General features: G+C 45.3%; 11 protein-coding genes across 11 annotated transcripts; 4 read left to right on the plus strand and 7 right to left on the minus strand.

Moving 5' to 3' along the window:
• Positions 1-161: 161 nt before the first annotated feature.
• On the plus strand, positions 162-1,643 carry C8R40DRAFT_1162955 (succinyl-CoA synthetase-like protein; the record flags this gene model as incomplete). The annotated part of the gene is made up of 10 exons (XM_046230317.1): positions 162-198; positions 251-366; positions 422-538; positions 597-740; positions 790-850; positions 906-971; positions 1,022-1,183; positions 1,240-1,416; positions 1,470-1,558; positions 1,617-1,643. 10 exons carry the CDS (start codon positions 162-164, stop codon positions 1,641-1,643), a joined length of 996 nt encoding a protein of 331 aa, XP_046081801.1.
• Positions 1,644-1,736: 93 nt separating this feature from the next.
• Positions 1,737-2,585, plus strand: C8R40DRAFT_1056007 (ankyrin; the record flags this gene model as incomplete). The annotated part of the gene is made up of 4 exons (XM_046225045.1): positions 1,737-1,835; positions 1,890-2,315; positions 2,360-2,449; positions 2,505-2,585. 4 exons carry the CDS (start codon positions 1,737-1,739, stop codon positions 2,583-2,585), a joined length of 696 nt encoding a protein of 231 aa, XP_046081802.1.
• Positions 2,428-3,092, minus strand: C8R40DRAFT_1153474 (ribosomal protein S16 domain-containing protein). The gene is made up of 2 exons (XM_046229576.1): positions 2,833-3,092; positions 2,428-2,779 (listed from the first exon to the last, which is right to left on the minus strand). The coding sequence occupies exons 1-2, from the start codon at positions 3,073-3,075 to the stop codon at positions 2,657-2,659; spliced, it is 366 nt and encodes a 121-aa protein (XP_046081803.1). The 5' UTR covers positions 3,076-3,092; the 3' UTR covers positions 2,428-2,656.
• On the minus strand, positions 3,093-3,836 carry C8R40DRAFT_1124875 (like-Sm ribonucleoprotein). The gene is made up of 5 exons (XM_046228950.1): positions 3,732-3,836; positions 3,578-3,673; positions 3,498-3,525; positions 3,370-3,442; positions 3,093-3,314 (listed from the first exon to the last, which is right to left on the minus strand). Exons 1-5 carry the CDS (start codon positions 3,754-3,756, stop codon positions 3,282-3,284), a joined length of 255 nt encoding a protein of 84 aa, XP_046081804.1. The 5' UTR covers positions 3,757-3,836; the 3' UTR covers positions 3,093-3,281.
• On the minus strand, positions 3,824-6,017 carry C8R40DRAFT_1240193 (armadillo-type protein). Its single transcript, XM_046233512.1, has 6 exons — positions 5,912-6,017; positions 5,683-5,858; positions 5,434-5,613; positions 5,056-5,376; positions 4,168-5,001; positions 3,824-4,114 (listed from the first exon to the last, which is right to left on the minus strand). Exons 1-6 carry the CDS (start codon positions 5,949-5,951, stop codon positions 4,064-4,066), a joined length of 1,602 nt encoding a protein of 533 aa, XP_046081805.1. The 5' UTR covers positions 5,952-6,017; the 3' UTR covers positions 3,824-4,063.
• A 125-nt stretch (positions 6,018-6,142) lies between these two features.
• Positions 6,143-10,971, minus strand: C8R40DRAFT_1162960 (D-isomer specific 2-hydroxyacid dehydrogenase; the record flags this gene model as incomplete). The annotated part of the gene is made up of 15 exons (XM_046230318.1): positions 6,143-6,214; positions 6,275-6,673; positions 6,728-6,998; positions 7,043-7,190; positions 7,473-7,916; positions 7,941-8,010; positions 8,061-8,240; positions 8,294-8,683; positions 8,732-9,007; positions 9,065-9,733; positions 9,782-9,904; positions 9,961-10,338; positions 10,392-10,528; positions 10,585-10,772; positions 10,826-10,971. 15 exons carry the CDS (start codon positions 10,969-10,971, stop codon positions 6,143-6,145), a joined length of 3,891 nt encoding a protein of 1,296 aa, XP_046081806.1.
• A 250-nt stretch (positions 10,972-11,221) lies between these two features.
• Positions 11,222-11,937, minus strand: C8R40DRAFT_1056144 (hTAFII28-like protein conserved region-domain-containing protein; the record flags this gene model as incomplete). The annotated part of the gene is made up of 4 exons (XM_046225060.1): positions 11,222-11,364; positions 11,419-11,515; positions 11,575-11,662; positions 11,723-11,937. The coding sequence occupies 4 exons, from the start codon at positions 11,935-11,937 to the stop codon at positions 11,222-11,224; spliced, it is 543 nt and encodes a 180-aa protein (XP_046081807.1).
• A 637-nt stretch (positions 11,938-12,574) lies between these two features.
• Positions 12,575-13,111, plus strand: C8R40DRAFT_1162962 (X15341 cytochrome C oxidase subunit; the record flags this gene model as incomplete). Its single annotated transcript, XM_046230319.1, has 4 exons — positions 12,575-12,698; positions 12,756-12,806; positions 12,863-13,035; positions 13,085-13,111. The coding sequence occupies 4 exons, from the start codon at positions 12,575-12,577 to the stop codon at positions 13,109-13,111; spliced, it is 375 nt and encodes a 124-aa protein (XP_046081808.1).
• A 786-nt stretch (positions 13,112-13,897) lies between these two features.
• On the plus strand, positions 13,898-14,663 carry C8R40DRAFT_1072977 (uncharacterized protein; the record flags this gene model as incomplete). The annotated part of the gene is made up of 4 exons (XM_046226515.1): positions 13,898-13,903; positions 13,967-14,012; positions 14,123-14,349; positions 14,418-14,663. The coding sequence occupies 4 exons, from the start codon at positions 13,898-13,900 to the stop codon at positions 14,661-14,663; spliced, it is 525 nt and encodes a 174-aa protein (XP_046081809.1).
• Positions 14,664-18,221: 3,558 nt separating this feature from the next.
• On the minus strand, positions 18,222-19,925 carry C8R40DRAFT_1056282 (uncharacterized protein; the record flags this gene model as incomplete). Its single annotated transcript, XM_046225071.1, has 7 exons — positions 18,222-18,292; positions 18,356-18,674; positions 18,728-18,896; positions 18,948-19,200; positions 19,254-19,525; positions 19,579-19,755; positions 19,813-19,925. Coding segments are annotated over 7 exons (1,374 nt in total), but the record flags the coding sequence as incomplete, so codon positions are not given.
• A 414-nt stretch (positions 19,926-20,339) lies between these two features.
• Positions 20,340-22,413, minus strand: C8R40DRAFT_1267844 (uncharacterized protein; the record flags this gene model as incomplete). Its single annotated transcript, XM_046233974.1, has 9 exons — positions 22,011-22,413; positions 21,574-21,907; positions 21,299-21,380; positions 21,139-21,240; positions 21,079-21,082; positions 20,920-20,975; positions 20,805-20,868; positions 20,478-20,757; positions 20,340-20,416 (listed from the first exon to the last, which is right to left on the minus strand). Exons 1-9 carry the CDS (start codon positions 22,158-22,160, stop codon positions 20,340-20,342), a joined length of 1,149 nt encoding a protein of 382 aa, XP_046081811.1. The 5' UTR covers positions 22,161-22,413.
• Positions 22,414-22,479: the final 66 nt, after the last annotated feature.

The following is a 22,479-nucleotide window of genomic DNA, read 5'->3' on the forward strand; positions in this document are numbered from 1 at the left end:
AATCTCCGACTAGACATATGAAAATTACAGACTGAGTATGCGGAGAGCAGACGGAGAGAGTAGACGGAGAGTGCGGAGGTAATGAGCTGACAAAGCATCCTTCTTTTCGCTATTTGTTCCGATTTTGCGCGGCAATTTAGAGAACTTAGTCGCGATCCATCATGTTCTGTCGAGCTGGACAAAATTTAACGCGTAATGGTGAGCTCTCTTTTACCGGTGTCCTTGCTTCTTTTTGTTAATTAGTTTCTAGTTGGACGCAGGGCGTTCACACAATCTGCAACTCGGAAAAGCTACGACGATACCATCCAGAATCTCTTAATTCACAAGGATACCAAAGTCTTAGTCCAAGGCTTCACTGGCAAAACGGCAAGTCATGAACTCTTAGATATGAGGAGAGAGTTTGAGATAATGGGGAATGCAGGGTACTTTCCACGCAAAGGAGGCTTTGGCATATGGCACGAAGATGGTCGGAGGTGTTTCACCGAAGAAAGCTGGCCAAACTCATCTCGGCCTCCCTGTTTTCGGAAGCGTGAAGGAGGTGTGTAGCGTTGTCAATCCCATGAGTGAATTTCGCCAATGCTTGTTTGTGCTTTTAGGCCGTTAGAGAAACTAGCCCGGATGCTACTGTACTCTATGTGCCACCTCCTACCGCTGCTGATGCTATAATTGAGGCAATCGAGAACGAGATTGGCTTGATTGTCTGCATCACAGAGGGCATTCCCCAAGCCGATGAAATCAGAGTATGTGGAGGTTTTCACTCGTGGAAACAAGCTCTAATCGACTATCTAGGTTATGCAAGCTTTAAAGAGCCAATTCAAGTCAAGGCTCGTTGGTCCAAATTGCCCTGGCAGTGAGTAATTCTACAGCGATACACCCTCGTGTCATTCTAAATGCTCAACGGGTAGTTATCAACCCGCTGGGCTGCAAAATGGGAATTCAACCTGGCCACATCCACAAACCGGGAAATATCGGTATTCGTTTTGAGGTTATACCTTTTTAGCTGTTACTTAAACATCTAAAGGCATCGTCTCCCGCTCTGGGACGTTAACATACGAGGCAGTCGCTCAAACAACCGATGTCGGGCTGGGTCAGTCGCTCTGCATCGGTATTGGAGGTGACCCCTTCCCTGGAACCCAACATGTCGATTGTATCAAGGTCTTCTTGGATGATCCCTCCACTGAAGGCAGGCATAAGTTGTTTATGGGCGAAGACAGTTGACTGAGTTTGTCGTTCATACAGGTATCGTTATAATTGGAGAGATTGGTGGATCCATGGAAGAAGAAGCGGCCGAATATCTGGAGAAATACAACAAGACCCGAGCAAATCCCAAACCTGTCGTTGGGTTCATTGCCGGACGTACGGCTCCACCGGGACGACGTATGGGACACGCCGGCGCTATCATTTCTGGTGGCAAAGGTCTGTGGTCGTTATCTGCGTTGCCTTGCAATTGAATTCTGACAATCATCAAGGTGCTGCTTCGGATAAGGTGGCTGCACTCTCAAAGGCTGGTGTTATTGTGACGGACAGTCCTGCAAAAATCGGTGCTGAAATGTTCAAGGTATGAAGTTTTGTCATCTGCGCAATTTCCATATTGATTGAAAGTATTTCGTGTGCAGGCTATGAAAGCAGCTGGGCTGGTGTAGATACTTCATAGATGTTCGCTTCTGGACCTGTAGATTAACTATAGCTATAGCGCACATGGTTACATAATCTTATTATTTCTTCACTTCCCCCGTATGGATGCATCTGCTCCTTCCGATTCCTTTCGCGATGCTGCGTCGTACCTATCAAATTCTACCTCACTAGCGAAAGTTTCAAACACCGTTAAACTGGAGGTCTCTGCATACACGTGGTCCAGATCCTCATATACTCAATGATTTTTGTGTCAGCTGTATGCATTGTTTAAATGGCTAACGGTGTCCCCTCAACCAAACGTCTCTCGTCCATCGATATTTGACATGGCCGGACGCGCCAAATGGGACGCATGGAACGCAACAGGAAAACAATACACTAATGGGACAGATGCAGAAAACCGATATCTTGAGATTGCACACAGTTTAGGTTGGCAACCAGGAGCTTCAATTTCCCCACAGCCTAGCAAAACTACGAACGATGATTTATGGGATTCTGACTCAGATTCAAGTAAAAACCGTGAAGGTGGCGGTGGAATGGGCATCAGCGTCAGCTCCATGTCGGCACCCGAGACCGACTCTGACAATACGCTGCATGGTCTCGCAATTGCAGGAGATGTCAGCAAACTAGAAACGCTAGTTGCTTTAGATCCAGACATCAATATTAACGCACTGGATGAATTTGTAAGTGTTGATCATCATTGAATCTCTCAATTGATAGTCTCTAGGGATATACACCTTTGCATCTCGCTTGTGACCGAGGAAATTCAGAAATCGCGCGCTTCCTGCTGTCCAGAGGTGCCGACACATCTATAAAGGTGAATAGTGGATTTTCATATCTTTATTTGGGTACTGAAGTACATTTTTGCATAGGACCCAGACGACATGACACCTCTAGAGTTAGCCCAGACCGCTGGGCATGAAGATATTGTGGAACTACTGTCCAATCAATGATATGTATGGGGGGAAAAGTAGCTCGTAGGTTTGCGCTTAACCGCAAAGGTGAATAGGCTATTGTCGGACTGCTATGATTTTGGCTGAACGGGATGGGAAGATGCTAAAGAAGACGATGAGGGTGTCGAAGTAGGCGGTGACATGTCACTCGTTGATTTGGGGTGATACGGCGACTCAGACTTGAGAATATTTCCCTGCACAAAATATCTGAGAAACGGTGGAAGAGAAACAAAACTGTAATGCACACCATAGTAAGCAGTTTGACGACAGATTTGCTTGGTATAGCCCCAACATCTAGCCAATAACGAATCCTGCCGACACTCCATTCCATTGTTTTGTGATCCTTCCCTCCAGGCTTCACGCGAGGATCGTAGATACCGAGAAGCTCTGTAGGTTTTCCATTGCGGCGAGTTCGTTGATTTATCGCAACGAGGTGGAAAACACGGTCATGGCGAAGGCCGTGGACGGCCAGACGTAGTCGCATTGGCATGATAGGTGGTGACTGTTACAAGTGGAAGCTGATAGAATTCAAATTATTGAATCTCGACTAAGTCACGTGGTTATGGACGGAGAACAGTACCAACGACAAGGTCAAGGTTTTTATGAGATATTGTACAAGTATTGATATGAATGGGCTATCAAATTCTCTACATTGCGGAGGTCTTAGCGGAATGAGAACCATCCATATGGCATCCGCTATGATTCTGGTCCATCGCTACCAGGAATTAGCTGAAATAGAATCAGACAACGGGCTATGGTTTCAATTATAGGTTTTGCGACGCACCATGCAGATGTTATTCCCATTCAACAGCGTCTGGCCTAGTTTCGTCTTTTTTGTTCCTTGTGGTGTCATTTCGCTGAACAGCAGAAAGTCGTATCCTGGTGTAGATCAGAGAACTTCATTAGACTCACTATTCCGTGACATCCTCGAGAACCATGTCTGAAAAGAAAGAAATGAACAAGGACGACTATTGAGAAATGCTCGCACTCACTGACGAAATCATCGAAACCAAGTAGAGTCCCTGTAAATTCACGTTCGCTCTTCATCACAACCCATATCCGAGAACCAATACATTTATCGATCAATTCTTCAAACAGGTAAGAGTTGAACCAATTTGAACAGTAGAAGTCGAGGAGAGATCTAACCTAGTGGTAGTACTTGAGAGGCCATTAAAAAAGCGCCGGTAAACGAAACAATCCTCCATGTTTGTACCTGGTTTGTACTGAGAAAGTTTATTACGCAAGGAAAGAAAAAACCGCCTGAAAATTTTGGGATTGGATACATACATACATACATAAAGACGATTTACTGTTTTAAAAAACAATGAAAGGGAGGATCACAGATATTGGATTGATTAAAGGAATACAAAGACAATGTTTGACGGAACCTAAGTATCAGCAAAATAAGGAAGAACAGGTCGTTTTTATGTAGCCTAAGTAGATGGTGACATAGCAAAACCTAATAGTTGGCTGAGCTTCTACTGTCCAAAACTAAACCCTCCTTGGGGTGCAGCGACATCGGAGTGGAACTGAATTGAAAAATTAGACGGAAACCATTAATCCCGGTGACATCAAAACTTACAGCAAATTGGCCTTGAGCATCAACAGAAGGCGCAGCGATTGCGGTGTCAACTTCTTCATCATCAGGGAAATATTTGTCCATGATGTTGAAGGCCTTCTTGTAAATGTCCAGGTTATCGTGTTGCTGGAGATTATGGATCGTTATCATTCCACCGGCTTCTTCGACATATGTGGCATATTGATTAATACCACCTGGTCCTGCTGCTGCTTTGTCCATCTCGCCTACCTTCAAGATGTTATCAAGACCGTCGAGTGCAACCTGGATAACCTTATTGTCCATCATGGTGAGAAGATCACAAAGGGGCTTTATACAGCCCTGGCTAACCAGATACCGAATTTGGGAAGGCTCCTGGAGACCACCAGATGTGGCGTTAGAAATGGCCCAACAAGCTTCCTTCCTCGTTTTGAAATCTGCGTTCTGCAGAATGTTAATGAGGGGAGGTATGATGTTCGCATCAATAACATTTTGGATCTGAGGAGGGGACCCCGCAGTGATGTTGGATATAGTCCAACAGGCTTCTTTCCTGATACCATCTTTCGGCGAAGAAAGGAGGGCAAGGAGAGCAGGAAGAGCCCCGGAAGCTATCACAACTTGAGTCTGAAGATCATCTCCAGTGACAATGTTTCCGACTGATCGGAGAGCAGGAGTTTGAACAGAGGTAGAGTTGTGCATCAAGAGCTCGACGAGACGCCTGCATACGCCGGATTCGATAACAGCCTGGATCTTGTCGTTGGAGCCATCTGAAAGATACGAAATGGCCCAGCAAGCGTCAATCAGAATCTCGTCATCAAGCGAGTATATGAGCTTCGTTAAAACAGTGAGAGCGGGAGAAATCTAAATTGGGAAATAATCAGTATAATTGTCAAACCAAAAACAGAATCGACTAACCAACTCCCAATCAGGTTGGGGTGATTTACCGCGACAGAAATTGCTCAAAGTCCAGGTGGCATTCCGGAGCATGCTCAATTTGTGATGCTCGCTCAGCAAGGTGAGTAAAGGCCGGAGAGCGCCTTGCTGAAGTACATAGTCTCGGCACTGAGGGCTATCGCCAGCAATGTTACCCAAAGCCCATACAGCTTGCTCTCGTACATCTAGGACGGAAGATGACAATAGATTGATGAATTCGGGCACGGCTTGAGCGTTGATTACCACCTGAGTATGCTCTGCGGTACCGGATGCAATGTTGGTCAAAGCCCACGCAGCTTCAAACTACCGTCGTATTTCAGAATTAATTCTCCCATGCGATTAGTAGATGAATGCCCTCACTTGCAACATAGAATGGCCTGTTTTCAAAAACTCGACAAATCGAGGTACCACGCCGCACTCGATTACACGCTCGATGGGAGGATTTCTTTCTTTCGAGAGAAGCTTGCGGAATTTAGTCGTCGCGTCTAACTGCTGTTCAGGATCATCGGAAAAAACACCACCGATCATCTCATCGGCTAGCTGTTAGAGCAAAAGAGTCGGTGTCGTTAGATACATCATCAGGTATATCGGGATAGAAAGAATTCATACAGGATCCTCCCAATTGCCACTGATCACCTCTTCATCTGAATCGGCTCCTGTGGAAGGCAGGAAATTTCTACGCTTGGAAATATTCTCCTCTCGCTTCTGGCGACGAATTTCAACTTGCTGTTCCTCACGACGACGTCTAAGATCGTCTTGTTTGAGTGCGCCTTTGGCCTTGTAGGCTGGAGTAAACGCGTCAGTTGAGGTCGTAGATAAGAGACGAGAAGATGCATACCCTCCTTGCGCGCCTTGGTTGTTCGAGATTCAGAGTCCATTGATTGAGAATAGATTTACAAGGGTGGCTGATACGAATGTCTATCGAAGTGAAAGTGGAAAGAAAGATCCAACGACGAAAAGCATTCTCCATTCAGGGTCACGTGCTGTGACACACCTCACTATGCACGGACCATAGCCATTCACATATACATACTCACTACGACTACATTTCCTCAAGCAAGACAATAGTTTACTGTAATAGCGACCGAGGCTTCCCTTCCAAATAACCGCTTATGTTCTCTACTGTCTCCGTCCAAAAAACCTAGAGGCATATAAGCAAAAAGTTGAGTGTCATCATAGATAATCAGGGGATTTTTCATACCTCATAATTGGATTGGTTGACATATCCATTGTGGGGACTCAGCGTAACGTTATCTAGGAACCTGAGTGGATGATCCAGTGGAAGAGGTTCTTGTTCAAACACGTCTAGTCCCGCCCCTGCTATTTTCTTGTTCTTCAAAGCGTCGACGAGGGCAGGTTCATCGATAAGAGGTCCTCGAGATGTATTGATCAGATAAGCCGACATTTTCATTGAAGCCAGGTCTGCTGCATTGATTATTTTCGTCGTTCTTTCCGATAGAACCAAGTGCAGCGATACAATGTCACTACGACCCAGCAATTCTTGCTTTGACGCAATGAATTCTACTCCCTGAGCTTCTGCACGTTCTGGCGTAAGATTCGGAGACCAGCCAATGACTTTCATCCCAAACACTTTCGCAATCTAAGTGACATGTAAATTGTTGCCGAGACCAGAATCTCTGAAGGCGGAACCTACTTTGGCAGTTGCTGATCCCAGCCTACCTACCCCAATCAAGCCCAGTGTAGAACCGGCAAGTCCGATGGGCACGACAGTCTGCCACTGAGGATTGCCCATCCTTATATTGATATGTTCAGCGACAATTTGACGAGCCACACTCATTATCAAAGCCCAAATGTGTTCGACTGTTGCATTCCCAGCACTTCCCGTACCAGAAACGTATATCCCTTTCTTTTTGGCATAATCCACGTCAATGCTTCTATTCACTCGACCGGTAGTGGCAATTAATCTGCTCAAACATTGATTAAGAGAGGTTCTCGGAAACAATGTAACTTTTGGTACCGCAAATTGGGCAAACGATCCAACAATGACGGGAGAAATTTTGTACGCTCGCGCATTGCACAAATTATCTCATAAGGTTCGAGTTGCTTTGCTAAGCTATCTTCATCGGAAAGAGTTTCCGTGAAAACGTCGATATCAACTCGAGTAGCGATACCGGACCAGTCCGCACTTTTGAGGGCAACTTGCTGGTAGTCGTCCAGAATAGCGACTCGAACAACCATGATGATAGCAATAACAGAAAAGAAATCTCATGGGAAAGCTTACATGCTGGGAGACCTGCTGACAGAGCTTCAGGAGTGAGAAGGATACAAAGATAGCACGTAGTATTGAAACTATTAACAACCAAAGAAATTACAATATTGACTAACTGTCATTGTCAAAAGGGTACTGGATGCGGCATTAATCAGTCATCGAAAACAACATTTGAAAAATACTAAATTTACCTCAAAAGATGATGGAGCTTCCGCCTCTGATGTATCCTCATCGAGCGCTATATGCGGACCAGATTCAACAGAACGGGTTGTATCGTCATTGTCTGTTGAGACTGGATCAGCAGGCGGGGGTTGTATCACAGTCTCAAACTGAATGAATTCTGCTGTCTCTTGAGGACGCCGATCGACCAAGATCAAGATACCGCCTCCGCCAGCAGCCTTCTCCTCAACTTGCTTGGTGGTCTTTCCTCCTCGAGTTGAAACTGGTTTGGCAGTGACCGCACGGACGGGTTGATACTTTCCATCAGCGGGGAAACTTATGTATGCAAGCTGAGCAGGTGTGACCCTAGAGAGATTTGGCAAAGTTTCAGATGATGGCTCCTTCTTCGCCGATTTAGAGGTGCCCGCTGGGGATGTACTAAGTACGTATACCTCTAGGCGTGAACGGACATACTAACCTTTCGACGAACCCTCGGTTTTCATCTCGATATCCCCATCACCCTCAGTTTTCACATCAGGCTTCTCGTCCTAGATCACAACGATGAAAAGCTGCAATAGGAAATATTTATTTCACTTACGGTTTCCATCGCGTCCCCTTCTGCCGCAGCTTTTTTCTTCTCTCTAGCTTTGACTTTGGCGGTCGTCGACAGAACAGCTGTTGCAACCTTGATAACAGTCTCCTTCTTGGGTGGTGCCGTCGTAGGTGGGTAGGCGAACAAACTTGGTTTAGCGTTCGAGGTGAACTCGAATTTGGGCACCTGATTGTGTCGAACACTTTAACTATCAAGAAATATAGATGAACAGTACACACCTTCAAGTCGCCGTCCAATCCAATAATTCCAGTAGGTTCAAAGGCAAGACAAGCGCAATGGGCAAGGGGATACCAGTACCAAAATTGACAAAATAAGACCATACCAACAATCGCATTGGTGTTTCTACTTCCTGCTCGACTTTGAAGATTGATAGTCACGTTCCGTCCTCCAGCATCAATGAGCCCTTGACCTAATGCTGCACCGAGTTTGGCCATTGGATCTTCATGTTTATCGGCGACGATTCTACTATAAAGTGAACGCGTAGATGCTAATGACGGAGAAGATGCCTCAGATTGCTCGAGGAGGATCATTCCAAGTGCAACGAATGCACCCTGACGTACAAAGTCAACGCTATCCTTCGTCATTGGCTCCAGGATTTCGATAGCATCCTAAGGAGAATGAGATTTGTTCACTCGTGAAATTTACAGAAAACATACCTGCATGCCTGTGCCAGCACATGCTATACCCAGGGCAAGTGTAGCTCCGCAACGTACGTGAGGGTTGTAGCTTTCGCTGAGTAGCTGAACTATGCGTGGTACTTGACTAGGGTTCTTGAATAACAAGAACGCAAGTGAGGTGACCGCAGCGCGTCGAACGTCGTCGGAAACATCAGAGACTGCAATATGCAATAGCTGGCGGACAGCATCGTTATTGGAGGTTCCAGCATAAGCCAGCGCGAGCGTATAAACACCTCCGTAACGCAAAATTGGATCCTGTGCAACAAGAACCATGTTCAGTCAAAACAGCTAAGGAGAGAATCGACAACTAACTGTTTCGGCGAGCAGTTCCTTCACTGTCTGGTTGGCCTCTTCTTGACGACCATAGAAAACAAACGCAATACCAATCGCAAGGCCACGTATGATCTTTTCATGCTGAGTTTCGCGGGCATACGACAGCATTTCGCGCACAGGCTCTTCTGTGGCGGTACCTAACATAATCAGACCCATTGCGTAACCCGAGGCTTCACCAGCAACGGCAGAATCCATGAAGAGGATATTTTTGAGGTCCTCAAATGTTTCCATGTTCTTCGACCCCATTGCAGCAATCCCTAAGCCTAAGGCCGCTCCATGCTGAACAACTTCTCCTTGTGCAGACCGCAGTGCCTCCCTTAAATATCCGGAAACCTCGGTTCCACACCCTGCATTGATTAAACCTAAGGCATACAGTGCACCGCCCTCAGAGTATGCAGCACCAGGAACGCTACTTTCGTTGCCGTTTTGAGGAAGGTATGGGCCCAAAATGGTCATTCCCTGCTCATAATAACCCTTGTGAATTACACCCAGACCTGCAGTGGCGGAAAATTTCGACCAATTGGACGCAAGTCCGAGCCATTCCAGATTTTCACGCAAGAATAAGTCTGAGGTTGTACCAGAGTGCATGAACGCGTTCTGGAGCGTTAGTGCCGTGTGATAAATAGACGAACGAGGCTCTAAGGAATCCTAAAAAAGCATAAACTACTCATCCAACAAAGTCTGGTCTCTACACACCTTAGTATGCTTGAGGATGAGAGTATCGACGTGATTATTCCGTTTCAAGAATTCAAGATAAAGTTTGACCGACTCCTGACCGGTGAGAATACTCCGTATCTTGTCGAAAATTTCCTTCGTATCCTGAAACCAATATGGATTACAGAATAGGCCCAAACGCAGGAGGAAAGTTTACGCACATCGTCACCAGCAGGAAGTTGGGTGCGGACAAGATCCAAGTAGTCTCGTGCTCCGCCTTCTACAAGGTCAAAGGAAAATTGATAGGCGAGCAGCTTCTCCTTAGGTACAAGCGAGACCAGCAGCGGAACGGTTAGGGATGGGTCACCGAGAGTGACCAGTAGTCGCGTGAGGGCATGCGCAAGCGCCGACCCATCACCAGCGGTTGGCCGAGGGAAGAGGGGGAAGAGGAAACGAAGAACGGTGTCACGATATGACAGTGAAAAACCAGAGTCAATCACAGCTTCCATAGCATAAGATAGGATGGATGTGTCTTTCACTTGTTCGTATATTTTGGATATGATATCCAATCTACGGGATTCCAATGCGATCCCAACCGCCTAAACTCAAATATAAGCTTGAAAATACGACGAACAAATCAAGGGCGCCGTACTTGCTTATATTCTCCTTCGGATATGCAGCGTGTAAATATGTTTTCTATAATGCGCTGAAGACGTGGATCGATTTTGTCTTGTTTGCTGCTCGCCTGTTCTTCGGTACACAACTCAATGTATTTGTCGATCGCCATTGCTGCAAAACATAGTTAAAGCATCCGAGCCGACTGACTGAACACGTTCATCGCTCACACATCACAGTCTCCACATACTCTTCTGAGCCAAGAACGCGAGACTCGGCTTCAAACGCGTTTCCTGCTCCCAATGCAAATGAAAGGGACTCTACATACTCTCCGAGGAAGTAGTAGACTTTGCTGGCCAGTAGTGCAGCTGAATCTCGTGCGTCCTTGGGCATATCATCGTTATCATACAAGGATTCACTGAGAGTTGTTTCTAGTGAGAAGGATACGTTCAGACAAGGCTCAACACCCACATGAGAGCAATGTGTTCCGAAATCTCGGCCCAAAACCGCGGGACCAGGTCATTGAGGGACTTTAATGCATGTTGCTTGAAAACAGGATCTGGCTCGGATAGCAAAGCAAGAACACCAGCCGCAGAAGACTGATAGGGGACGACCATGAGTGTTAAGTGAAAGAAGTGGACTTGGTGAGCGACGCGTCACCTCACAAAATTGGAATCAGTGAGCAATATTCAGCCACGTGATTACAGCTTGAAGAGAACGAGATTATCTTCGGCGGCTAGCAATGCTACGAAAAAAGGGCGTCTGACTTTATGTATGTACATAGATACATGAAGGAATGAATGATGCCCTTATATGTTCTTCGAAAACTTGATCTCAATCTGTATTAGATGCCCCCTCTAACATTAGCTATCTAACAAACAACTTCTTCGCTCGTACCGGCCTTGCGGCGCCCACATTCCCAGTCTCTTGTTGATACATCCGATATGCTTCTCGAAGATGGTCAGGGGAGAGAGGACCAGTCTCGCCTCGACGTGCTTGCACTTGACGAGCTAGAGTGTAGAAGGATCGAAACTAGCATTGCACCTGAAAATAACATGACATACCTTTCTCCACTATTTCTCCAACAAATACTTTTGCAAAACCCGCAACGATCTGAGCAACAGGTTGGGATGCTTGTTGTCCAGTGACTTGTTGAATGACCTGTGATCGAGTCAAAATTCCAGATGGCAGTTACTATGGGAAGCAAAAAGGCGAGCTACCTTTCGGACCGCTTGTTTTGGTAAAGCATGACGCCTATAGGCTTCGAAGCGGTCATATTGATCAGGACTGAAATTTTCCATCAAGACTCTGGAAGCAAGGTGAGCCGAATTATAGATTGGCCCATTGCTTGGTCACAGTACAACCCACTTCAAGTTATCCTTCGACTGACTTTGCCAAGATAGCTGAGCAGAATAATCGTCATCTGCCATAGCAGGAAGTATCTCATCATCCCCCTCTCCCTCATCGTCCCCTCCACCCAAACCAGCAGCCCGAGGATATGCTGCAGTACTACTGGCAGCTACTCCATCCGACAGTCTGAACAAGTTCGTGAGGTTCAATGGAGTACCAGCCGCAGTGGTCATTGCACTAGGTGTTAAACCCAATGTAGAGGTTGAAGGTGTCTGTAGGTTCTGGCCATACGCGGAGATACCTGTAGTAATACTCGATACCGGTCTTGATTGAGAGATGCCCGTTACTGGAAGTACGCTGCTGCTTCCGCTGGCGCCAGGAGAGCTCGCCCCAGTTGTACTAGCTAAATCCCAACGTACATGTGGAGAGTACATCGAGGATGGAAACGCTGGGCTTGTCGTGCTTGCTACCTCAGTAGCAGTAGCACGCGGCGAAGAAACACCAGCGATGATAGCTCCGCGAGGCTTACGACCGCGTTTAGCACCACTACCTCGAGGTCTACCAGGACCTACATGAGGTGTTGCAGCGGGAAGAGCAGAGGGTTCAGGACTTGGACTGGTAAAAGCGTAAGGTGCATCTGGAACTTGTGGTACGCTCATGATGAAGCCAAATTTCTGAATGTAAAGTGTTTATTGATTTCAGAGGCTGAGGAATGAGAACGTCAGAAGAACTTGAAACAAGAAACGCAAAGACTGAAGGACGCGACGAAGTCTAATGCTTTGTTTGTGTTTTGTTTGCTCAATCGGTTATGTAATCAGGCTCAACTACTCCCAGTTCCGAATTCGTCCTGATTTTGTCAAACAAACATCCATGTCCTTCCGTCTTTTAGTCCGTCGTACTGCCCCCACTCTACGTCGTTTCTCCACAGAAACCCCTGTCGCAGGAAAGAATGCATATCTCGCCAATCTTGAAGCCGTAGAACACCATGCGGCCGGTTCGTGTGCCCCTTCTGCTTCGAACTAAGTTGTTCACTCACTGATACTACCCAAAGAAACCACGGAGCTTTGGCGCAAGATTTCGCACTACGTCTGTCTACCTGCTAGTATGTGCTCACTCATCCATCAAACTTCTAGATGAGTGATACAATCTGCGTTCTAGTTGCTGTCTGCGCTGCTTGGGTTTATAACATCGAAATGGAACACAAAGCTCATCTCGAACATGAAATGGCGGAGAATGACGGTCATCTCCCTGCCCCGCCGGCATACGAGTATCTCAATGTCAGGCGCAAACCATTCCCTTGGGGTCCAAACAGCTTGTTCTACAACTCTGAGGTGCGACAAAACATACTTGCTCTTGGGTCATCATTTACATTTTCAATAGGTCCAGCAGAACCTCTCTGAAGAGTGATATCGTCGGCTCTTGCTACATAGACGTGTCAATGAATAACTATTTACCCAATATAATCATCAGATCTCGCTCTGATGCATCCAGACGCTGTCTGGAATCGCCCAAAAAAAATCCGAAATACAATCGGCCATACAGCCAGTTCAGGGCATGGTGCTGCAGACATTGACAATTCTTGTCAATATAATTTCACAACGATTATTCCGTCAATAATTGTGCCTTGGACAATCATGAATTCGATGAGTTCACTCGATTCATTCCTTTGAACATTTGTTACTTGTATTGATTGCGAGAAGAAAGCGTTGTTGGAGTACTCTTTCAAGAAGTTGAGTTTGTATGTATTGAGACTACAAAACCTACAGTCAACATTTACTTGGTGGCGAAGTTAGCCTTGTCGTAGAAGGGATCGTGGATGGAGTGGTTGCTTCTAGCCTGCGATTTGGACTGGCATCGAAGAGTCTAATGAATTTTATTTGCAGGAATCGTTCACATCGTTGTCGCCGTCGGTCAAGTCATCTTGTGTGACTACAATAATATCCATCAATGGTAAAACAAGTCTTCATGAGCTATGCCGGCCTCCAGTTGGCTGCTTGAGCGTATGCAAATATGCAAGCCACTATATCATAAAGAGGTACATAAACGCGCCTAGGCACACTCATCGGCCTGACACAGAAATGCTTATGTATGTACTCCGCAGAAATTCGGGGGCACCTTGAAGTATGCTGACATGAGCCTCTGGGGCGTAGGGTTAAACTGACATCCTTGCATTTGATTCTTACTTGCATCACGATGAAAGTGAGTAGAGTACTTCATTTGGCAGCCAGATACAGTTTGAATATTATGTTACCATGTTATTAGAATTGTGAAAACATTTGTGTGAGGGAGGCTGATAACAGTCACTTGGGTATATCAGGCAAGATGACAAGAGTCAAAAATTGGATGTATATCAAAAGGCTCCACATTAAACTGTCAACAAAATCCCGAATGTTGCTCCAACGACGAGCATCAGAACAGATGCTAGGATGGGACCGGACTCATACTGTGTGAGCCCAGCATTGGAAGCAGCTGTTGCTTCCGAAGCTGCAATGGTAAATTCATGGCCACCAAATGAGGTCACTGTCTTTGCCGCAGAACCTAATGCAGAACCTGCCAAAGTTATCGCTTCTCCACCTTCTGAAGTAACTATTGTCACGACGCTCGCTCCAACGGCTAAGAAATGGATGAAAACAAATGAGTCTTCGGTACAGAGACTCGAAGAAAGCAGTTAAAGACTCAACAGGTGACAGTTTCAAATACCCCATTGCCGAAGCTTGTTGCGTCCGAGAAAACACTAGCTGCATCGCTTGTCCCTACACCAAAAGCACTCGTGGCATCTGAAGCACCTGCAGTGACGACGGAGACAATTGCAGAGGTAGCGTCTCCGAAGTCAGACGTTATTGTGGAAAGAACTGTAGAAAAATCAGTAACATTGAACGTTATTCGGAATTTGAGAGAAAGTGGGTATACTTTGGCGATCTTCGATAATAACGGGTTCTCCGTTAGAGCATTGGGTTAATAGTAAACAAGCAACGAGAGGGACAGCAAACTTGAGCATGATTAGAAAAAGGGAGATGAACGAAAATGAACGAAATAACAAAGATGTATGGAGGTTATTTGCAGCGCTTATAAGTTATTCTGACCGTCACTTACGTCATTGATCTGGGTGAGAGCCGAGTGAGTGGCAGTGCACTGATCATGTCATAATCCCTGGACCTTTCTCGTATGGCAACAGGGACAGGACAGCTCGATTTTGGCCCGCCGGCCATCAATGCCGACCGAAGACCCCATGCACCTGTTGCATCACGTCGAGCGATAACCAGAGCCAGTGCCGTGCTGTTGATTTCTTTTTTTTTTGCTGGGAACGGTCGAAGCCCAAAAAGGCAAACCTGTCCAAATTCCCTACCTTGCCTAATTGAGCTTCCACCAGTAGCCCTCACGTGTTTCCTTCCAACTGCCACTTAGCTTTGCCTACGATGTATCCTTCCCACAGGACCATCTGTGCCCAGCTGGCTGGCTTGGCTCCTCCGAAAGGTTATTTGTGAGGTGAGCAATATTCTTCTTGATTTCTCCATCTTACCGCTACCAGCACATACTACCCACTCTATGCCCGGGCGGGTATTTGACCTTGGTGACAAACATGCTTATGCTGCCACAGTCACTCTTCATGTTCTAGTCCTTTGGAACCCTCTTATTGTGCTCATCAGAAGGAAGGAAACGGAAAAGAGTGTGCGCATCAAGGTGTGTGCTCATGTTCTGGTATTCAGCTTGATGCTGAATACGCTTGCTTCATAGCAGACTTCATAGCAAAGCTCATAAACAGACGGGGTTTTTGCTTGACATTAAAATAGTAATAGTACCTACGGCAAGGCAATGAATGAAGTGTTTAGTCAACGCGAGCCTGGGGAATTTCGTTCATCTTCGGCAAATTGAAGAATTCACAAAAACGATTGTTGCAATCGTGATGAGTTTCCAAGCCTTCAAATCCCTCTGGCACATTCCCATCTGCAAAGACTTGTCCAAGACTCCTGTATCATGTTAAACGTGAGCTGGAATAACTATCGCAAGAACAAGTTTAATACCTGTGGGTCATCAACTGACAGTCAGTGAGTGTCGAGCTATTCCCTGCAAGATAAAATTATCAACTAACAATAGCATAGTGGTACGGCAATATCTACCTTGATAGTCTGAGACGTAAGCAATTTTTCCTGTCTTCCAGTACATCACATGCTGGGTAAAGCGAAGAAAATCTGCGCGAACTGCATCTTCTGAGTTATCGAAAATCATGAAAATGTGAGGCATGTTCGACATGTATTTTTTGAATGGTCCCTTGTTCATGGCTAATAAATCTTCTTCTAATAGGAAAACTCGTGGCCTTGTACCTGGAGTAGACAGAGGAACTTGTTCTACTGCAAGAGCTGTTTGCACAAAGCGGAATTTCGGGATCTCGATAAACCGATCCACATTCTCGCTTGGGTTGACTGATTGGATATACGCGTACACCAAATTCAGTAGAGCTTGTCCGTATTGGATAACCTTAAGCTCCATAACCAAAGCACGGTGCTGGTTCTCTGGATCACATGGATAAAAGTGTTTGACCACGGTAGTTTCTCGACCCTTCGAAATATTTTCTGACGTTTTGCTGGGCTTGGAGTTAATGGAAGTTTTGGTAAAGAAAAGCTGCTTTACTGCAACTTCAGGGCCATCAAATACAGGAGGCTCGCTTTGACCTAGACTAGTCATTTTGAATTCCCCCTTCGCAGCCTTTTTTTCGCTCAGGTCGACAAAGAGGGTGCTAGGAGTACCCTCTTCGCAGTACTCCGACCAAGCAGCATTACGTCCTGCAAGCAGAATCAACTGATCGAGATGAAGATTCTTTGCATGAAAGACACGAACAGGTATTGCTGATTCCCGGACTAACATCAGATAAAGTGAGTTATAGTGTTTCAATACAAATGAACGATGCTCACGTATAGCAATATTATTTGTTGTCTTTGGCATCTTCTCTGCACGCAAAGCAGCCGCTAGCTTTTCTCTATCAGGTGAGCGATAAACAGATGGAATTTCTCCCTTCCGTGCCTTCTTGTATGATTCCTGAGGAGGTGTTGAAGGCTTGAATAAGCGACTCGATCCTACGGTAGGAGAGGGAGACCTTGTAGGAGCGCCCGTAGACTCCTGATCTTGCTCACAAGTCTTTGTTGCTTTTTGATACTCCACCTCGCCGATAATTCTATTTGGGACATGGAGAAGAATCGAAGCCTTATGGTCTTTTTTGAATGCAGGTGGTGCATTAGCCTTTTTTGGGTTCGAGTAGTACTGGGCTTTAATAGCATCGGTGTCATGAATATTCAGAGGTTCGAATTCAAGCCAATTTTTGTCCTTCATGCTGACGTCGCAAATAGATAAGGGGTGGTTGCTGGACCACTGTTGCCACATCGGCAAGATTTTTGAAAAGGCCAGGGCCTTTAGCGCATGCACGCCGATGTTGATATGAACTCCAGGAACGACAATCATAAGAGCCTGTAAAAAATCTTATGTTAACATTTAAATTATGGTGCAAGCAAGATGGTGCATACGCCGATGGGTTTCCAACTTTTTCTTCCTTCAGGAAGTTCGACCATTCTAACCTCAACCATAACCTTCTTCTCTATATCAGTTGCATAAGCCATACCAGCCATCTGGGAACGGTTTGCATTATAAACGGAGTGACTAGCAGTATATCCATATCCTTGGCCGTTCAAGCTAGCAGCAAGCGAAGATGCCGGAGGTGCCAAAGTGGAAAGTGGTAAGGCTGATGGCAGTCCAGGTAGCCCAACCCGGACTCCAGAGGGGTTATGGGCTGTGGTAGGATGAAATCCAAATGAGGTAGAAGATCGGACCACTAAAGGTTGCGATGCTGAGGTAATGTATCCAGAGGAAGATGGTGGAGGTAGAGCAGGAACTAAAAATACTCGCCCAGCTCTATCCTGTATATATTGACTAGTAGTGCTGGCTGGCTGAGCAGCAGGTAAAGCTCCTACTCGAACCTCCTCTTGACCCGGTTCTATTTAATTTGTCAGATTTCTTGTGCACAAACAGAGATAAAGTTATACCTCCACGCTGTGCTCGTGCATTTTCTTTTCTAATACTTTCTGCCTCATCGATTTGAGGAGAAGGAAGTAGCGGAGAAGCCATTACATTTGCTGTATCTTATACACTATGTCAGTCTGATTCTGCAAAAAAAGAGTTAACCTACTGCTGATTCTCCGAGTTGTGGCTTTTTGGCGATAGTGTGCTGCACATTCTGGACAAAGCAGTCGCCCCCCTCCAGTATTTCCATTGAACCATTCACGTTTAACTCCCAGGGGAAGAACTTTCTTGCAGGTAGGCCGTTCGCATATCTCTGGTTCATCACCAGTATTGGTAAATTCGGCTTGCAATTCATGGCCAGGTACGTTTTGAAAGGTTAAGTTATCAGTTGTTTGTATCGGAGTAGACATTTTTGGTTCAAATGGAGTCAGGAGCAGAGGTTTCACGATCGCAATAAAACATCTTATGCTTAATCATCAAAAATCAAATTCTTCTATACACAGCTTTACTATGCTTCGTCCTCTAAGTCTGTCCAGTCAGCATACTCTCTGTGATCCTCATCATCTCCACTTTCAGACTCTTGCTCCTGTATATCAAATACTACACCCTCCCCCAAATTTATCCCTCCCATGTAACGAGGACCACCTGGAACAATTTCAAGGCCTTCACGCAGTTCCTCTAAGCCGGGGATCAACGGCATTTCACAGTTAAAAGCTGCATCCGATCCTTGCAAAACTGTCTGAAAAGATTCAGTTTGAGCTTCCCTAAGTAGTCGCAAACCTTCGAGCATATCCGAGTACACTCCCCATAGATTGTTTAATGTTATGACAGGGCTACCGAGTGATGCATAGACAGTGTCGGCCAGCACTTGGAATTCAGGTGGAGTGAGTTGCAGAGCAGGGTCATCAGGTGGTGCATATTTCGCTTCCATCTCATCGAAAAGCTCATGAGGAACTTTCACCTAGTACGCAACAGTTAGAGTGAGGACCATAGATATCTAATTCAATCACATACCGTAAAATCCTCTGTATTGTACAAGTGTGGTTTGGCACAGATTATATCTGGAATTCCTTGCGGTAAAACCTTGCGCTTGTCAGGCCGTCTGGGACTAGAATTATAGCGACGGGCATATGAGTCACACAGTGCTTGAATCATAGGTATGGCCAAGAACCGCAGTGTCAACCTAAAGAATTCTGTAAAGGAAATAGTTGCTTCATATATTGGCAGCACATACTTTTCCAGAGGATTGTTAATGTCAAATAATCCATTGATGACGCCACGTTCAAGAACATTTTCAATCCCAGGAAAAAAATTTCTCCGCATCTGGGACCATACTGATTCTGGTTTGACGTTCTGAGTATGGTTCTTCCACCGATGCTGACGGGTGTTCTGAAGACTTGGATCAAGACGGTGTCGAATAGCAGTTTGACAGTTTGCGGGGCCATAGTTTTCTGAGCCTGGGTCACTTTGCGAAACTAAAGGAACACCTAAACAGATACATATTCAGAATGACACTTGCAACAAACATTAAGCCTCACACCTCCTCTTTCTCGTGAAGAGTCTAGGAAATACTTTGATGTAACCTTGGGATTGCGATTTGACCACCAAACTCGAAACCAAGCAATCCGTCCAGGAAAAGGGTCAAAGCCCAGATGATACCGTAAGCCAAACCGCTGGTGCTTATCATGCTGGTCCATAGTAAGGACATCCATGATTCCCGCAGCCCAGAATCGCCGTCGCTTGAAACGTTTGTATTTTCGTTGCTTAACTTTATCGGGCTCAAATTTTTTGAAAAAATCATTTAACAGCTTTCTATAGTATCCTGATCAGCTATTTTGTGAATCTGTAGAAATGTTTAAACCCACTCTGGAACTTTAATGCCATATTCCTGTCTCAAGACTGTCACCATAGCGCGTGCTCCCATATTTGGGTATAACTCGCGAAGCTCCAGAAAATAAGGCATTATGGTTTCGAATGAAGCTTTTCTTTGACGTGTACCCAGAAGCTGAAGGTCATTCCGTATTCGTTGAACAGATTTGTAGCTACAAGAAAGAATAAACAATTAGGAATTGAGGCAAGCAAGGAGAATATATAAATACCTTATACCATACTCTTCACGGTTGAAGTGATCCATCACATGGTTGGCGATATCCTTGTCACTAAAGCCTAGATGCCAGTAGTAATGTACCCATCGTAGGAGATCAGACCTAGGTTGTGCTGATGTCCCGTTTAGTTAGGTCATGTCGAGCAATAGAAACATCTAAAAGGCTCACGAAGAGGCAGGTGTTGGTTTTTCTTGGGTTTCTTTTCAGGAGTAGGGGCATCTGATGATTGTATATTGATACGTCGTTTAGAAGACATGTGGGATAGTTATGTGTACAAAGACAAAGATATCGATATCAAGATTATATAAGCTAGTCTAGCTGGAGTTTCCATCGAACATGCCTGACTTCAAATCTCCAGGCCAATAGTTCACGTTGTATTGTTGACAGTGCACATCCATACCCCAATGGCTCGTCCTTGTGCTTTTTTGACAATCTATCTTCAAGTTTGAGTAACTTACGAGCCCATAATGATCAAAAATACTTATGATTGAATTCCATGTTCACTGAAAAATTCGTCTTCATCAAGCATCTTCTGCAAGACTGACTAGACGTTCTTTGCTAGCCAGCACCAACAATCGACGCTGATCCCTTCCTCCAACTAAAGCAGAGAAGAAAAAAGATAAGAAATGATGCTTACAGAGATGAGTCAACTTACTTACCTTTCATATTGGCGATGTTCCTGTCCAAAACCCCCGGTCGATTGTCAATGAACCATTCCATACGTTTCTTGAATCCGGGCAAGCATTTCAGAACTGAAGGCTCCAAGACCATTGTCGCATATAGAGGAATTAAGCCGACGAGACTGCGAACAGGCAACTGCATGGTGTTGCCGGGACCAAATGAAATCGCATCGTAGTACATTCCGTCTTCTTCGTTCCACAGACTTGATTCGTTATCACCAGCTTTGTATGTCACAGCATCAGAAATGAAAAGGAAGTGCTTTAAAAAAAGGTTAGTAAGGAATCGTCGCGATTATCGTGGCAAACCTCAAAAAACTTGGAAGCTTCATACACGTGGTTGTGTTTAGCGAGTTCAAGGGCAATATTAAGCCTAAACATGACGTTCAATAGATGAAGATGGAACTCATGAAAGAAAACTTACATGTTTAAACAATAGAAAGCCATCCAAGCGGTACCATCTGGCTTGACGCAAGTTTCCTCCGGTCAGAAGAAGTTCAGAATGGTTAAAAAGACCAATATTGTCCAGCCCTAGAAAACCACCTTTGAAGACGTTGCTCCCTTCAGCGTCTTTTCAATTGACCCACCTAAAACAACCTTTCAGAACGACGAGTTAGATCAAAAGATAAGAAGTACGACTAACCAGGTGAAATTCAATAACAGCTTTTGAAATACTCTTTCCAAGAATTCAAGATCTTCGCGATCATAAAGTTTTCGTTCGATTTTGAAGACTCGGAAAGTGGCCCTGGAAATTTAATAAAGATCAAAATTCAAAGATGATAAGGCAATTGTCGCATGCATACCAGGCGTGTACAGGTGGGTTCACATCGCCAAAGTTCCACTTGTAGGCGGGAAGTTGACCGTCGGGCTTCATGGTACCACTCCCTAGTCATGAGATCCAGCTGTTTATTAGCATATGCAGGGTCAACGACTGCAAGAGGAATGCAATGGAAAGCAGTGTCCCGTGCAGCGAAGAATGGATATATCCATCTAGTGATCGATGTTAGTTATGGCGATCAGATATCTCAGTAGTAAAATACGTGCTCGTCAAATTCGGAGCCAGCAGTAGAGTAGACACGAGCTCGAGAGCGAATCTTATATGAGAAGAAGTCTTCATTGCCCTCAGGTGGTGGAGGGCGATGAGAAGGAATAACATGGTCGTCGAAAGCGTCTTTGAGGTAAGGTGTTTCATTCTGACCTCCGTACAGGCGACTAAAGTTGGTGTTGTTCTCGGTAAATAGCAATTCTGGTTCAACGGCTTCTGTCTCGGGATCAACATCAAAATTGCCATCTGGACCAACCGGTGGGAGAGAAGGAGAACAATAGAGGTGGGTTTTAGGTTGGTCTGGATGTTTGGCAGTGATGTAATCGATGCCACTGCGATTATGAGCAGTCAAGGAAGGCATCAGAGGCTTTTCTAGATATAGATATTATCTGGTTAGTCTTTGTCCTTGGCGTACTGATGGTATGTAATGTAAGTGAGAAGATACGTGCATATATGTGTCTAGGACTTACCTCCATGAAGACATCCCAGTACCTATCTTCATCAAATGCGTCTGAGTCAAGAATCTCATACTCGGCAATGTCACGACTACGATTTTGGTTCTTGGTGACCAGTTCCTTATACAGGTAGCGGCGTTGAGGGTATTTGTAAAGGAATCTCATGTACGAGTGGGAAGGAGTTGAGTCATGGTAGTAGTAGAGCTCTTTAATGTCCTCGCCGTAATTGCCTTGATGTCCAGTGACACCAAACAGGCACTCTTTGAATACTCATCAGGCTATCGCAAATGAGCATGGAGGTCCGCCGGACGACACATCAAGCCTGATGAGCATGGTTCAGACCAGTCCCAAAGAAAGAAGGAAAATAATGATAGTGAATTTATGGCAACAATTATTTGGACTGATCAACAAAACAACGCGAAAGAAAGAAGTTATGGTGCAGTGCACGTGATAACACAAGACGATGGGGTCCTTGGTCGGCATT

This window comes from Lentinula edodes (assembly GCF_021015755.1).
Source record: "Lentinula edodes strain Le(Bin) 0899 ss11 chromosome Unknown C8R40scaffold_42, whole genome shotgun sequence".
Taxonomy (NCBI): domain Eukaryota; kingdom Fungi; phylum Basidiomycota; class Agaricomycetes; order Agaricales; family Omphalotaceae; genus Lentinula; species Lentinula edodes.